Source organism: Chrysemys picta, chromosome 6 (assembly GCF_011386835.1).
Source record: "Chrysemys picta bellii isolate R12L10 chromosome 6, ASM1138683v2, whole genome shotgun sequence".
Classification (NCBI taxonomy): domain Eukaryota; kingdom Metazoa; phylum Chordata; order Testudines; family Emydidae; genus Chrysemys; species Chrysemys picta.
In genome coordinates, this window is record NC_088796.1 from 117,126,630 (window position 1) to 117,141,567 (window position 14,938).

Sequence of the window (14,938 nt, forward strand, 5' to 3'; positions counted from 1 at the left end):
GCTGAAATCACAGCAGCATACCCCTGAGCAGGCATCTAAACCAGAACATTGGTTTAAAAACAACCCAGCTATTTTAAAGACATATTGATTCTGCTGGCTCTTGATTGACTGAGGGCTCAACGTGTGGCCAGCCAGGCTGTGAATCTACAGTGCCCTAGCTTGCCATGTAGACAAACCCCAAAGTTATGATCCTTCCATTGGCTCCGTACAGGCAGACCCTGTATCCATGTGAATCCCCACAGACCTCAACGGGAATTACTCTGCACAACCAGTTGCCGGAGCAGAGCCTAATTTAGTACACTGGATTTCTTAATCAGCTGTTCTCCAAATGCAGGGCTACCCTGGGGCATTAAACCACAGCTCATGAAGGGGGTTAGCATCACAGCCCCTTGAAGCATTGCTGTAATACTTGCAGGAGTGCCTGGGTAGCATGAGCCCAAGTAGCACAGAGCGCAGCATGTGCCCTTTCCCCAGCTGTGTCCTACCCTTGCTCCTCCCTCTGAAGTTGCTAGCACTCATGATTCCCTCCCCTTTTGCCAGGCTCCCAGTGCTCATGTAAAACACAGCAGGAGAGAGAGTCTTTATCTGCTAGCCACTGACCCACATAAGAGAATAAGAGTCTATAACAACTGACAGTGAAGGTTACTACTTCTTTAGCTCATGGTTTTAGCACTGAAGGTCCCAAGTTCAGCCCCCACTGATGAGCCAGGACACTTGTCCACTGGGAGCACAGGGAAAGTCTCACTGACTTTCCATTAACTTTAAAGTCTTTTCCTGGGCTGGAAAACAGATGGCTACTCAAAGCTGGTTTCATGCAAACAACTGGCTTGGAAGGTCTGGACCCCAACTGTTACAGCCTCTAAACATGGATAGAAGTAAGAGGAGAAGCAAGTTGGACCACCTTAAACAATTCCTCTCCCCCTGCCTGGTACTTGCACCTTTCAGATGGGCTGCATGAAGTACCTTCAAAGTTCGCTGTTAACTGTTGATCTATCTCATCAAACCCTCCACTTCTAAGGTCATTGAAAAATTCAGTCAAGTAGGCCAACGCATCCTGAGTCCGTGCATCTTCATTGATGATGAGGGCATCATTGTATTTCTGTTTAGAGAGATGAATATATTTTTTAAGCACTCATTTCTCAGGCCAAATGCTTATCAGTAATGGGGGGGGAGAACCCAGTGAATTTTACTAAGATAAGCTTCTGCATTTGAAATACTTGTTACTTCTACAGTAGCACAGGAAAACAGTTATTGCAAGCAGTATCCTCTGAACAGTATAGTTTTTAGTAAGCATCCAAGACACAGCTCAGATGTGGGGTGCTAAAAATGCATCTGCTCCTTTCAAACAAGTATACATTTGCACTCTCCGCTAAACTAGACTGAGAAAAATCCACTAATTTATTTTCCAATCTGAATTTCTGAAGCCTGATTCCAATCTCAAACTGATTATTCAAACAGAGGTTTGAATGTAAGCCAGATAGGAATCGAGGCCCTGATATAGCCACAAATACTGGCCGTGATCCTACAGGATTTACACGCGTTTCAGGGTTGAGTTCAATGCACTCATGGAGGTGCTTAAAGTCCAGCACTGACATAATGCCACTGTTAGTAATCACCCGTAATTTATATTCTTATGGCTCAAGGGAGGTTTATTTTCAAAATGTTTGACGTTCTATCCCCCAATGTTTAATTTCTGCAGTATTCTAAAGCCCTTAAGAAAACAAACTATTTGATCATTTCACGTTACATTTATTAGAATGCGTTCCACCCATTTGACCCATAGAGCTTAATAGAACATTGAAAACTGTTTTGTATGAATGAAACACACAAAATAAATGTTATCTTTCTTCTAAAATGTTACTATCGCCAGTTCCCAAGTGCCACAGGCAATTAGCCACAGGTTTCCCCAGTGCGCTCCAGTCCTTTACAGATTATCCTGGAGCACAAAGAATTCAATCAAGACCTTGAATCAGATCAGATTCTGGTGGAAATTGATATAGTTCCTTGGCTTTAGTAAAAACAACGAGAGTCCTTGTGGCACCTTAGAGACTAACACATTTATTTGGGCATAAGCTTTCGTGGGCTAGAACCCGCAATCTGGCTCAAGGTCTTTTGCATTCCTTCTGCAGTAAAGCCAGTGGAGCTATGCCAATCTGTACTGCTGAGAGTCTGGCCCATTGCATCAGCCCATAATTACTACAAAGATAAGAGCACCCAGAAATCTGAGAACTATGTAGGGTCCTAGTCAACTTCCAATTGGAGGCACCTGCACTGCTGGGAACATGACTGATCCCTCTGTACATGCAACAGGAGAGGGCATTCACTTACCCGTAAGTGTTCAGTATAAATAAAGAGAGCTCTACAAATCCTCCTCTCTTCTTCCTTATCCGGCAGTTGCAACATTCTGCACTTCTTCTGAGTGTCAACGATCCACTGTTCATAGCATTGCGTTCCGAAACGTTTACTCTTAATGTGGGACAACGCATCTGGTGCGGAAAGAGGCAGCAAGCATCACTACATCTTACTGAGTAGCTAACTAAAACAGCCAGAACAAGATACAGGGCACTCTACAGAAATAGTAAAAGAACATAAAGGTTGCAAAGCACTCAAAAGTTAGGAAATGCCAGAATTAAACCTTTGCAACATTAATTCAGCCCCTTTGTGTGTATGCATTGTGTCACTGGCTTTAATTATATCATCACATCCTATTTTCTCCACAGGACCCTTGCCTCATTCAATGCACAGGATGGATAGTGTTCACAGAAGGAACAGCTAGTCAGTATTTAATTTTATCATTATTATTCAATGTGTGGATTTTCCAAACCCCTGAGCAACGCAGTTATACCGACAAGTTGCTAATGTAAACTAAGCCTTGATTTCCTCCTAGGTTTTTCTATTGAGCTCATCACTATCGTCTCCAAGTGCTTTGCAAACACTTGGTTTAAGTTCACAACTCTCCTGTGAAGTGGGGGGATGGTATTATCCCCATTTTATACATGGGGAATGGAGTCAGAGAGATTAAGGTCACCAATAGCCACTCCTTCTGGTTACCCAATTTAAGGCGGTCTCTACACTGGTGCTTTTGTCGTTAAAACCTGTGTCAATCAGGAGTATGAATAAAACATCCCAAACACCAAAAGTTTTAACGAAATGCACCTGTGTGGACAGTGCTTCATCGGCGCAGGTGTGATGCTCACGCTGACCAAGCTACCGCCCCTCGTTGGGGGTGGCTTTATTTTGTCTCTGGGAGAGCTCTCCCCCGGCGATAAAGAGCAACTACACCGCGCAACTTACAATGGCATGGCTGCAGTGACACTGGCACAGCCACATCTTTTTAAGGCGTGCAGTGTAGACATAGCCCAAGACTCATAGGACCTGATTTTTCAGAATCCTTAGCATTTTGTAGCACTAGCTATTCAGAACAGAGCTCTCATTGATGTCGTCTGCTGCTGTGAGCACTCAGCGCTTCCCGGGGGAGGGATAGCTCAGTGCTTTGAGCATTGGCCTGCTAAACCCAGGATTGTGAGTTCAAGCCTTGAGGGGGCCATTTAGGGAACTGGGCTTAAATTAAATAAATAAATAAAAAACCACTATCTGGGGATTAGTCCTGCTTTGAGCAGGGGGTTGGACTACATGACCTCCTGAGGTCCCTTCCAACCCTGAGATTCTATGTTATTTGCCCAAACAGGAACTCTAGCAGAGGCAGGCATAGAATCCAATTTCTAGGGTGGCAATCAACTATCTCAGCCATGAATCCACCCTCTAGTCCTGCAATCCCCTGCCTTAGTCACCACACACCTAACAAATGAGGCTGGGGTCCTACAGACAGCAGCGTCCTTCACTACACAACCCTGGCTCATTCTCTGACAGTCTCTGTGCCATAGTTCCCCCTCTGTAAAATTTATCTTCACAAGGGTCATCATGATACACTGAAGATTAGGAGGTGCTCATATGTGACAGTAAGGGGAGGAGGCATATAAACACTTAAGATAGATAATTGGCAAGAGGAGTCCAAGGAAACAGTCGGGAGATGCAGCACATGAGGTAAAATGTAGGCAGGACAGCGCCATATAGAACCTCAAAGGACAAAGAAGCTAAACTTAATTCACACAGGAAGCCAGTGAACGAACTCAAAGAGCGTAAGGGACCATGTGTATGTCAGAGTAGCAGGAGAGGACGATAAGTTTCAGCTGCCGTTTTAGGAGAAGGGGGAAGCACAGAGACAGGAAAAGATGCTACTGCAATAGTCAAGGTAAGATATGCCCAAGGCCTCATTATGCGATCCTTTAGCTTAGGCTCATTTTATAGGCAACATCTAGAGAAATACCACATACCAGAATGTTCTCTGTAGGGAAAAAGAAAAGAAAAAACCCACCTGCATTCTAAAGAAAGCTCTGGTATTTTTACTTACAATTATTTGACAGTTTCACGATCTATACACTCAGACTAGGCAATCTGGTTTCATGGCATGTCAAATGATTGGTGACATTACAAATTAAGACAGCTTGAATGATAAGCAAAAAGCTAGTTTTCCATGTGTAACTTATTTCATCTAAGAGCTATTAGAAAAGAGAAAATGGAAGGAAAAGAAAAGATAAAAATAAAGAGGGGAAAGGAAGCTGAAGGAACGAATGCTGCTGCAGTAAGTAAGAGGAGTTCATTATTGATAGAGTCTAAAAATGAATCCCCAGTTCTCTCCCACTGGTCTGCATTTGGTGTAATCTTACCTATTGGGTAAATCTTGCTTGCCAGGGCCTCAGTTTCAGACATCAGGACTGAGATAATGGCCATAAAGTGGTTTTTGGGGCGCTTCCCGACTAGTCTGAAAGCTAGAGTCACAAGAAGGAACCACAAAGCTGATTAATAAACATTTCCAGGCCCTCTATCAAACATGACAAACTGCTACATGGAGCCTGGACCGAAGAACAGTGGGCCTGGATGTTCTTTGCTAACTTCCTTTGTTGCTGTGTCTTTGAGCCTTGGAAGGGCCAAGTTGGACCTAGCTATGCAATCAAAAAAATGCCTTTATCATCAGAAAGAATCCCTAGCTCTATGCAGGCAAAATTCTATGGGCAAGATCAGTGCGGAAAGAATTGATTTTCACCATTTCAGGTTTACTATTCATAATGTACTATTATGCGATCAGTTACTTGATCTATACTACACTGCAAATGGCACCTGCAAAAAGCAAACCTAGGAAATGATTGGGGAAACAGAGCCCTTCAGCTCTAGGAAATTCCCATCTAACATCCAGCTAATGCGTTTCAGTCCATTCCTCTTCCTTTATTTCCGTTCATGCAACTCTCAGTAAAGGCTTGGTTACAACCGTCACAGCGCAGTGTTCCCTAGGGGCTTGACTATGCGCTTGGTGGAAGCACAATGGAGTCGCACGGCCCTACAGGGAGCATCAGGAGACATTCTGTCTCAGGAAAGCACGCCACTTCCTAAAAGGCTTGGGCACGCAGAGGCAGAGCACCCATGGCATACAGATCACTACCTTGCATGCGGCTGGCCAGATCCATGGGTCAAGTCTATGACAGATACTGATCCACAGTCCAGCTGCCTTTGGGTGCCCTTGGGGGGTAAGACTTCTCTGCCCTGGCACTAGAGGAGCACACGGACTGCCATTCTATCTAGCCCTGACTCAGGCCATGTACACTGGGAAAGGCTCCTTTCGTGCTCTCCCTCTGCCCACTCTTAGCAACCACCTAGGAGGCAGGCAGAATTTTACCTTGGAATTTAACAGTCATGCTTCCGTACAAATGAGCTATCCCAGGCAATATTGGTTAACACTATGAATTTACACACACACACACACACACCTACCTTAAAACTCTGGTCCCACAGTTAAAAGTTCCAACTCCCCTATTTCCAAATTTCACAACTGACTCAATTCTTCACTAAGATCACAGAAATCCATTTCTTTTATTAAAAAAATTATATACACACACACACACACACATACACACACACACACACACACTCTAGAAGCAGCACTGTACATATTCCTTCTCCACACACCGCACAGGCAGGCAAACTAAATGGGACGTGGAGACAGTCCAACTTAATCATATACTCCAAACTCTAATCTTTTAGACAGCACATTCATATTTAATAGAAATAGCCCTAAACCAAAACCTGCATCCAAACAGGAATGCTCAAGATTTGGATCTAAATTCTGCGGCTAGAGCTTATCGTCAAGTAATTCTGAGACAGGCACTAGAATTCCTGACAGGTTAACATTTGTTTCCCTCCTTTCAGATATCAAATATGACCAGGCACCAACATTTATCTTTACAAAGTTACCTCAGATGAGAGTGCATCTTGGACTGAAAAATTTCTCAAGAAAATGGGGCATAACAGGATTACACATTACATTCAATGTTTTGGCACTATGTTTTCCAACCCTAAAGATATACAAGAAACAAAAGATCGATCAAGTTTAGTTTCACACTCACTTCAGGCCTGATCCAGCAAAGCACAAGCGTGTGAGAGTAGTGTGCTTAAAATTAAGCACGTGGGCAAGTGCTTTGCTGGATGAGATCCTTACACAGGTTTTGGATTTGTGCAACTCCACTGATCTAAAAGAGGGTACTCCCAATTTACAGCAGTTTATGTGAGAGGAACATCAGGCCCACCAGAACTTCAGCCCCGATTCAGGAAAACATCCCTATTTCAGGACAGCACTTCAGAACATCCTTTAAGTGTGGGCATAAGTCACATTGAAGTTAACAGGACTCAATCACATGCTGCTTAATTTTGAGCATTCGATTGAAGTGCTGTCCTGAATGGAGATGCAGTTAAGTCTGTTTTCAGACACTAGACTGACGCAGGACCTTAGCAGTGATACATTCCTACTGAAACACTTACATTTTTGGGGCCTGTATACAATCTCCTCCAGTTCTTGTGTGTTCTCTCTGATGGTAGATATGACTTGTATGTCGAGGCAGGCGCAGAGGGTACAGATGTATTCTATCGTCTCCTCGAGGGTCTTGGCACTGCCCACGCCGACCGAGGCTGTTAAGCCAACAATCTGAACACATTCATGTACAAAATACATATGTTCATGTCATTAAAAAGAAGCAGCCAGTAACATGATAGTCCCCTGACTGATCTTCCTTGTTAGTAAAGAGAGGGCAGAGGTGGGAGAAATCAAGAACACTGGCATGGATATTCTGAATAAAAAGCTAGCAAGATCTATTACATTCTGTTCTCCTCCCTCCCCAAGATTTTTCTCAAGATCCAGATGTTCTTGCCAGTCTTGCATCAGTGGTAGGAGAAACTTCAATTCTGGCCCATTCAGAGTCAATTTTGCTTCTTAAAAACAACACAGCACCTAATGTACTTTTAGAGGCTATAAATTATTAAGTCACAATTGAATCATTGTGGCCCAACTCCTGTGCTGCTGTCCTGGAAGGAGCAAGTCAAGGATTATATTTTGTAACCTGGCTTTCCTCCCATGAGCCCTTCATCAGAATCCAGTTTGGAGTTAAAAAGATTAGGTCTTGTCTTGCTGACTAAAAGGAGACTGCTGCTGGAAAAGTGGTCCAGCCAGAAGCCTCCGAGTGAAACACGGGGTTAATATTTGAAGTTGCAGTGGTAGCAAGGTGGGGTTTGCAGGAAAAATGGAAAAAAGATGAAAGGCATAGCTAACAAAACCTCAGCAGGTGGTCCTGATTTCAAATGCTCCCAACCCTGGGTGGTGCCTTACCTGAGGCAGCTGTTTCACAGCGGAGTCAAATTTAAGATTCAAGTAGCTGGTCATTAACACATTATAGGGGTGATTCCCAGTGGTGTTGTGGCACTCATCAAATATAATCAAAGTGAAAATGGCAAGGGAAGGAACAGTTCCATCTTTGAGAGCATTCACAAGGATCTGAGGTGTCAAGACAATGATATCATTCCCTTCAATGACGCTTGCTGAAGAGACATCCCCAGCCGTTTCCCCAGAAATCCCCGCAACTTCGTACCTGGGAGAGAAAAGACGTGTGTCGTGACATTAATACAGAGTATGTTCACATTAGTACATCCACAGAGCAGGAAAAGCAAGAAGATAGGGCAAGATCTCCTTGGGGACTCAACCAAGGTAGTGAGATTTGATATCAGGCCCAAAATCTTCAATTGTGAGTGCCTTAAGTTAGATACCCAGGGTCTGATACAAAACCCATTAAGGTCAATGAGAGTCTATTGATTCATATGGGCTTTGGAACAGGACTCTAAATAGGTGACCACATTTTCAGAGGTACTGATCCCTTGCAACTCCCCCAACTGAAACATGTTTGGTTTAGGACACCGGATTTTTTTTATCAGCATCATCCATTCAACCATCATCCTTTACTTATGAAATAGGTTTTCTGAATACAATCCATCCCACCCTCTATGTATCTGGGCTATCAGAAAAGAGAAGACACTTCCTGAACTTAGTATTGAGACACTTACATGCGGATGCATGTCAATTAGCTCCTTTAAACCTAAATGAAAGTTATAAGTCCATACAAGGGCTCTATATGGCTGCACCTAAGTAGCTGCTTTTCAGAGGCAGCCTTCAATTACACCTCAAAGACAGTTTGGTCACTTTTTGATTGGATGTATTTTCATCTTCTGAGTTTGGGCCACACTTTTTACCAGAACTTTATTGAGAGACAGTCCTGAAATGGTGTTTAAAAAAAAAAAAAAAAAAGCCCCCAAGAGGTAGGATCATGAGGATGTAAAGGAACCTATGGTTTGGAACTCTGAAGTAAAGAAACCTGAAGACTACACGTGTGGACTCGTACCTACCTAGTTCTTTCAAAGTGTTGCGTGAAGACTTTTTTCTGTTGTTCATATACTGGAACTTTAGTAGCTAGAAAGACAATCTTCCCTTTCTGCTCCTTGGGCATGTTTTGGAGATGATTGTCACAAATCAGAAGTGCCACAAAGGTTTTCCCAGATCCTTTTAAACATCAAGCATGAAAACAAAGAATTAGTAACAAAAAGCTGGAATATTCCCTCACCACAAGTGCAGCTGTAACAATTTAAGGCTCCTTGTGGGCAAACCCATGTTCTTACTTTAAGCTCACTGCAGGAATGCAGTTGGGGGATCCAAGATACTTAGCATCACTCTCTATTTCGTGATCTTGGTACTGAAACAGACTCAGTAGTACCGACAACTTATCTACCATATAGAATGATAGTCCTTTGACATAAAGCAATGGATTAAGGGGGGAGTGATAGCTGTCATTCAGAGTGTACTGGCTTTATTTGTTTAAAGGGATGCAAATTCCCTATCAGTTTTGTCCTCTTCTGTTTCACAAACCCTGATTTCATTTCACTTCAGTTTCTTATGGCTTTGCTATGATTGCTTCCTTGTTTATCAGCAGCACTCTAAATAACATTACGGCTATCTTCTGAACCACAACGGTGTTTTGAGTTATATCTCATAATCACAGGAACTCCCCGATGCACGAAAAGCTTGTTTTTCTAGAGCAGTACTTGTGTCAAAACAAAACTTTAAATAAATAAATAAATAAAAGGAGAGAGAGAGAAGGGGGGGGGGAAAGTGTAAAATCCAGAGATGTTCCTCATCAGATTAAAGCTGTTTAAGGTCCATTAAATTTTGCTCATTTCCAACTTTTCCTTTAAGCCAGAATATCAACCTTTTTGTAACTACTTCGTGTATTGCTGCACACACAGTTTATTTTATGAATACAAAAAAAATGTAACTATATATGGGAATTAGTGCACAAAGAACACACAAATACTTCCCGACACAATGGCCTCTATGCTACCCTATTCACGCTGCATTAACTCTTATGTGCCCCACACAGATCCCCAACTTTCTGTATCCTCCTCTCCCCACTTTCACTTCCCCTCCCCCTGAAGCCCACTTTCTCCTTGGGCCATATACTGCTGCACTCCTCCCCCATATGACCTTTACTCACTCCTTACACTGCTCCCAGTGCACAGTCTGGATTGCTCCATGGTCCTCCTTTGTCCTCCCACAGCTTTCTTCCCTAATTGCAGTCTTTTTTTTTTAAACAGTTAAGTGAGCGGAGATATGGGGGAAGGACATCATGATTCTTCAGGATTGTGGGTGTATGTGAGGTGGTGGGGGGGTCCAGTCCCTCAGCCAGACTTATGACCCTCCGATAGTCTCACACTACAGGTAAAAGCTGATCTGTGGCCTGTCAATGTGAGTCTTTCCATTGACTTCAATGAGCTTTGGATCAGGTCACTGGTGCATATCTGCTGCCACGGTATCTTCATCTGCAAGTCTCCCCACACAGTCCTCCTCACCCTTCCCACACACTTCAGTTTCTCCCTCCACAGCCCCTCTTCCCAAAGCCTCTGTGAGGAATGAAGTTGGTGATTCAGGCTGGCAGCATCTGAGGGAAGTAGCCAGTGAAAGGTGACTGCTCAGTCAGCTACTCTTTGCAGAAGGGGAACAGCTGTTTTGTGGTTAAACTTTAACATTGACCTGTTCCTGAGCGGACATGAAAATGTCCCTGAGGTCTGGAGTTTGTAGAGACTGCAGCTCTTTACTTAGACAGAAAATCTCCAGCAGAGTCTCAAGATAAATTTCTAAGGTCTCAATTTTAAACCTTTTCTCTGTGAAAGTTAGCAAAATGTTGCCCCATACAAACATTATGGAAAATGTAATTGGCCCATGAAGGACTAGTTTGGAAATTTCACAGGGAACATTCAAATATCAAAGTGCAAAAGAGAGGGATTTTAGTTCTGCTGTAAATGCCATAGACTCAGACTTTAAGGTCAGAAGGGACCATCATAATCTAGTCTGACTCCCTGCACGTTGCAGGCCACAGAACCTCACCCACTATCTCCGCAGGACATAACTAGTGAGTCCTTGGGGGTCCTCTGTAATCACTGTGGATTAAATTTAATGGGTAGTTTGCTTTTAAATAAAAGGTTGATGGGAGAATTTGACAAATTCTTGTCCTAAACGACAACATTGTGATGTCCATTTCCCCTCCCCCAGACTCTTCCCCCCCCCAAGCCCTCCCCTCTCATACCACACAGCAAAATAAAGAGCATGTCTCAAAAAAAAAAAAAAAAATCAACACTGGGAATACACGTTCTTACCAGTAGGAGCACATATGATTGTATTTTTCCCACTGACAGCAGGCCGGGCAAGCTCAATCTGATAACTTCTAGCCTTCTTTGGTCCATAAGTAGGTTGTTGAGACACTTCTAGAACATAAATAAGCAAAGTTCAATATATGCTGTGGTGAAGAACATGATCCATTATATAAAATGGATAAGTAATGCTTTGGTTTGAATACATTATCCCCCATATATAGTTATGATCTAAAATTAATGAGTAGCACTTGAGGGAAAAGATTTTTTTAACAGACCATATACCAGACTGGAACTTTACGTGGTTTGTGTGTTACAAGCTGGCATTTTGTAAAGCCTGTTTATTCTCCCTCAGATGAACTCCTTTCAAACTCTTTGCTGGCAGAGTCAACACTGATCTTACCTTGACCCAATCTTTTCAAGCCAGAAAGCATAGCACCTGATAAAAATGTCGGTCTGTGTCTCCCCAGAACAGATTGTATGAACACTATGTACAGCTTGAATGTGTCTTATTTTAATCCTTCTGGTCCAATGACTCCTACACCTTTCAATGTTTTCTTTAATCCAGGGGCTCTCAGCCTTTAAAAACCAAAGAGCCGTTCTGACAGAGTTACTAGTTATTGTTTTGTGACTAACAGATAGTGATAGCACAAATTAACATTTGTCAAAACAGTTCAGAAAACAAGCAGTATTTTAGGGCTCCCTTGGCTTTGTTCCAGCCAGGGCACAGACCAATATGCTGCTGTTTATCTAAATTACCAGTTACTAAGTCATGTGGTGACTTTCTCAAATCAAAGAAGAGCCATGGATTGAGTTCCACTATTTTAACCCCTTCATGAGGGTGCTCCTCTGAAACACCAACTTTCCAGTGAGTGTATGGGAAACAAGGAGCAGCATATGATGCATGTCATGCCCAAGGCATTGGGCATTTTTAGCAGCAAACAGTGAAGTTAAACAATTAAACTGGGAAGTACGAAATTCAATGCAGAAGGCTCTATTTTCTACAATTATCTTCTTTTGAGCCATTTTAAGGACACCACACACATTTTAAAAGTGCAAAGGAGTGCACAGTTCTAATGTTTGCAAGCGTGTTAAGCTGCTGAATATTACCTGAAGGAGAACACGGACTTTCACTGAAATTGTGAACTTCTGCTTCTTCGGAATACTGTACATTTATGTCGAAGGCACTACTGGTCCCATTCTGGTCCTCCATCATTTCAACATCCATCTCTTTATTGTCACCTGAACAACACCAAGGCAAGCATCTTAGCCATCTTTTCCACTTTAAAAGTCATACTTTTGACAGGTCAGGAAAGTGGTTCCCCCACAATGCCGAATCTTATTGGGAAAGAAGTTGTTTGCTGGCAGTGGAGGAGGTCAGACTAGATGATCATGATGGTCCCTTCTGGCCTTATGTCTATGAGGTAAAAATAAAATGCCTTGTCCAGGCTGGGCTTAAGGTAGACAAATGACTATGTGGACCCCTATGATTTTAGAAGTGCCACATGCTCATAAGAGCACAGCCTATTCAACCTCCTCTTCCTCCTTGTATCAGTCTAAGATTTATTTCTGACTAGTTCTGAGGGCATATGCTAAATATTCCTTGCTCCCCCTATATTGTGTGTTTTGGAACCGTTTTCTCATAGAACTATCATTAGTTTAGCTGTGACAAAAAACATACAAAACCAAAAAGCACATCAGAGCTACCTTTCTTCTCTTCACTGCTAGCCAAGAAATTAAGTTCCAAAGAGTAGGCTTTAGTTAGCAATGCCTCCTGTCAGCAACTCTTTGACTGTTCGAGTTGTGACATCTCCAACATGGATAATTTCTCTTATGATCCAAGAGCATCCCCAATTGCGTACACTTTAGTTTTATTAAGGTAGATGTCATAAGAGGCCCAAAAAGCCTTTAAAAAAAAAAAGGCTATAAAATACAGGTGATTTGGGAGTTGGGGGGGAGGGGAGAACCCAAAGACACACAAAATTACACAGACCAGGTTACTGTAATATAAAGCTGTCTCCAAATCAGAGCCAACCACATAAGTTACTTAAAATAGCTAAACATTTACAAAAAAATATTTTTTCTCCCCAATTTGCTAATTAAAACTATTTCAAACAAGCTCCTTATGTTCCAGGTCAAAGCAGATCAAGTATAAAAAAAATGGAATCTAGATTCACCCATAACAATCACTTGGTTTAGATATGTAGTGCCCAATCCTACCATCGTCAACTCAAGAATGTCCCTGGTAATTCCAAAGCAAGCTCAATTGTGAGGGTATTTTTATAATCTCAAAGAAGAATCTCAAACGAAAAACACAACAACATGGTAAATTCAGTGGCAGACGGTGGACTTAATGGGAAATTCCGCATTTGCAGAAACAAAAGGAGTTGCTCAGTCTGAGGGCCAGTAGATGCTGCTCAACAAATTCTGAAACACACTGTCTTTACCTTTCTGTTGTGTGCACAGATGTGTAGGGACAAGGTGATCAGTCCATTAGGTATTGTGGAAACCTATACTGATCACTTTACAACAGGGACAGCAAGTCAAAGGTAGGTTTATCAGCTTCAATAAGAGACATCAACTTGACAAATCACATTTGTCTGAAAATGTTGTGCCTTTCATTTACAAACACATACAATAATGATAAATGAATACAGTCGATGGTGTGGGACAAATTTTTCCAGTTGTTCACTTTGTGCAGTCAGTTTCTTCATTTATCTTGTATAATTAATTTCTCCTTTGCTAAAAAAGACCCTATCATCATCATCAATAGGGCAGCAAAAAAAATAAAAATAAAAATCTTTAGAACATTTTTATATTTCAGGGTTGTTTACTACCAGAACACACTTTTTTTTAAAACTGAGTCAATTAAAAAAAAAAAAAGAAAGGAATCACACTGACAGTGTCCCTTTAAGGTAATCTCATCTTCCTGAAGACAATTCATGTCTGGTACAACAACAGAACCTTAAGCATAGAATATGATAAAATTTGCATATTACCTTCTTTCATATTCCACAGTTTGCTTGCTCGGTCATATCCTGCTTGTTCTAGAGCCAGATGAAAGGTTTTGGGCCAGTTTTCCTTGTCTGACCTAGAAAGGCATTCAATGAGCTTTACAGCACCGGCCATTCTGCCTTTCAGTTCTTTGACCTGCATAATGCACAAGCAAAGTTTGTGACTGCTTCCAAAATATCAAAAAGTGTGTCATTCGAAAGAAAAACCATTGTTGAGCCTTTACAGGGGAAAACTCTTTAAAGTTCTGTTGTGTATCTACATAACTGTATAGCCCACGATTGTTCTGATCCTGTAAACACTTAAGCACGGGCATAGCTTTTACACACACAAGCAGCCCCATTGAACTCCACTGGACTACTTGCAACTGTGTTTAGGTGTTTGCAGGATGGAGGTCTATGACAGCTTTCTATTCCTCAGTTCCACAATCTGTAAAGAGGGGATACTAATGCTTATCCACCTTTGTAAAGTGCTTTGTGATCACATGATGAAGAGTCCCTTGTAAGTACGAAGTATTAGAATAAACCCAGATGAAAGATTTTTAAGTTAACTGAAATGGAGCATTTTTCAAAACATACAAAAGAAATGATGCACTGCTTTAAATCTGAATAAAATATTGTAATAGCTTAGAAAGTTCCTCTCGGCCTATCAGTTGTCTGGAAGCCAGTAAAAGCAGGGATGGAGACCATCTTATTGGCTGCCTCGTAATGTGTCAAGCATACTGATGCTTTAACAGATAAATAACATTGCTTGTAACATGCCAAAAGAGGTAAAAATCAAGCACATAACTTTAACTCTCACTGAGAAGAGGGAATCTAACTGGTGGATTTAAAAGCTACAGATTAGAAGTTTC

The 14,938-nt window shown here is 42.0% G+C and overlaps 1 protein-coding gene across 3 annotated transcripts in view; it reads right to left on the reverse strand.

Annotated features, from left to right (window-relative positions):
- Positions 1–14,938, reverse strand: part of RIGI (RNA sensor RIG-I) — a 36,016-nt gene that overhangs the window by 10,097 nt on the left and 10,981 nt on the right. For all 3 annotated transcript variants that reach the window (XM_005294762.5, XM_005294763.5, XM_024105662.3), the window contains 9 exons: positions 14,073–14,223; positions 12,184–12,315; positions 11,080–11,187; positions 8,779–8,932; positions 7,712–7,970; positions 6,871–7,033; positions 4,728–4,829; positions 2,329–2,486; positions 964–1,099 (listed from right to left, as the gene is read on the reverse strand). In XM_005294762.5, the coding sequence (XP_005294819.2) occupies positions 964–1,099; positions 2,329–2,486; positions 4,728–4,829; positions 6,871–7,033; positions 7,712–7,970; positions 8,779–8,932; positions 11,080–11,187; positions 12,184–12,315; positions 14,073–14,223 (1,363 nt within the window). The remainder of the gene's footprint in view (positions 1–963; positions 1,100–2,328; positions 2,487–4,727; positions 4,830–6,870; positions 7,034–7,711; positions 7,971–8,778; positions 8,933–11,079; positions 11,188–12,183; positions 12,316–14,072; positions 14,224–14,938) is intronic.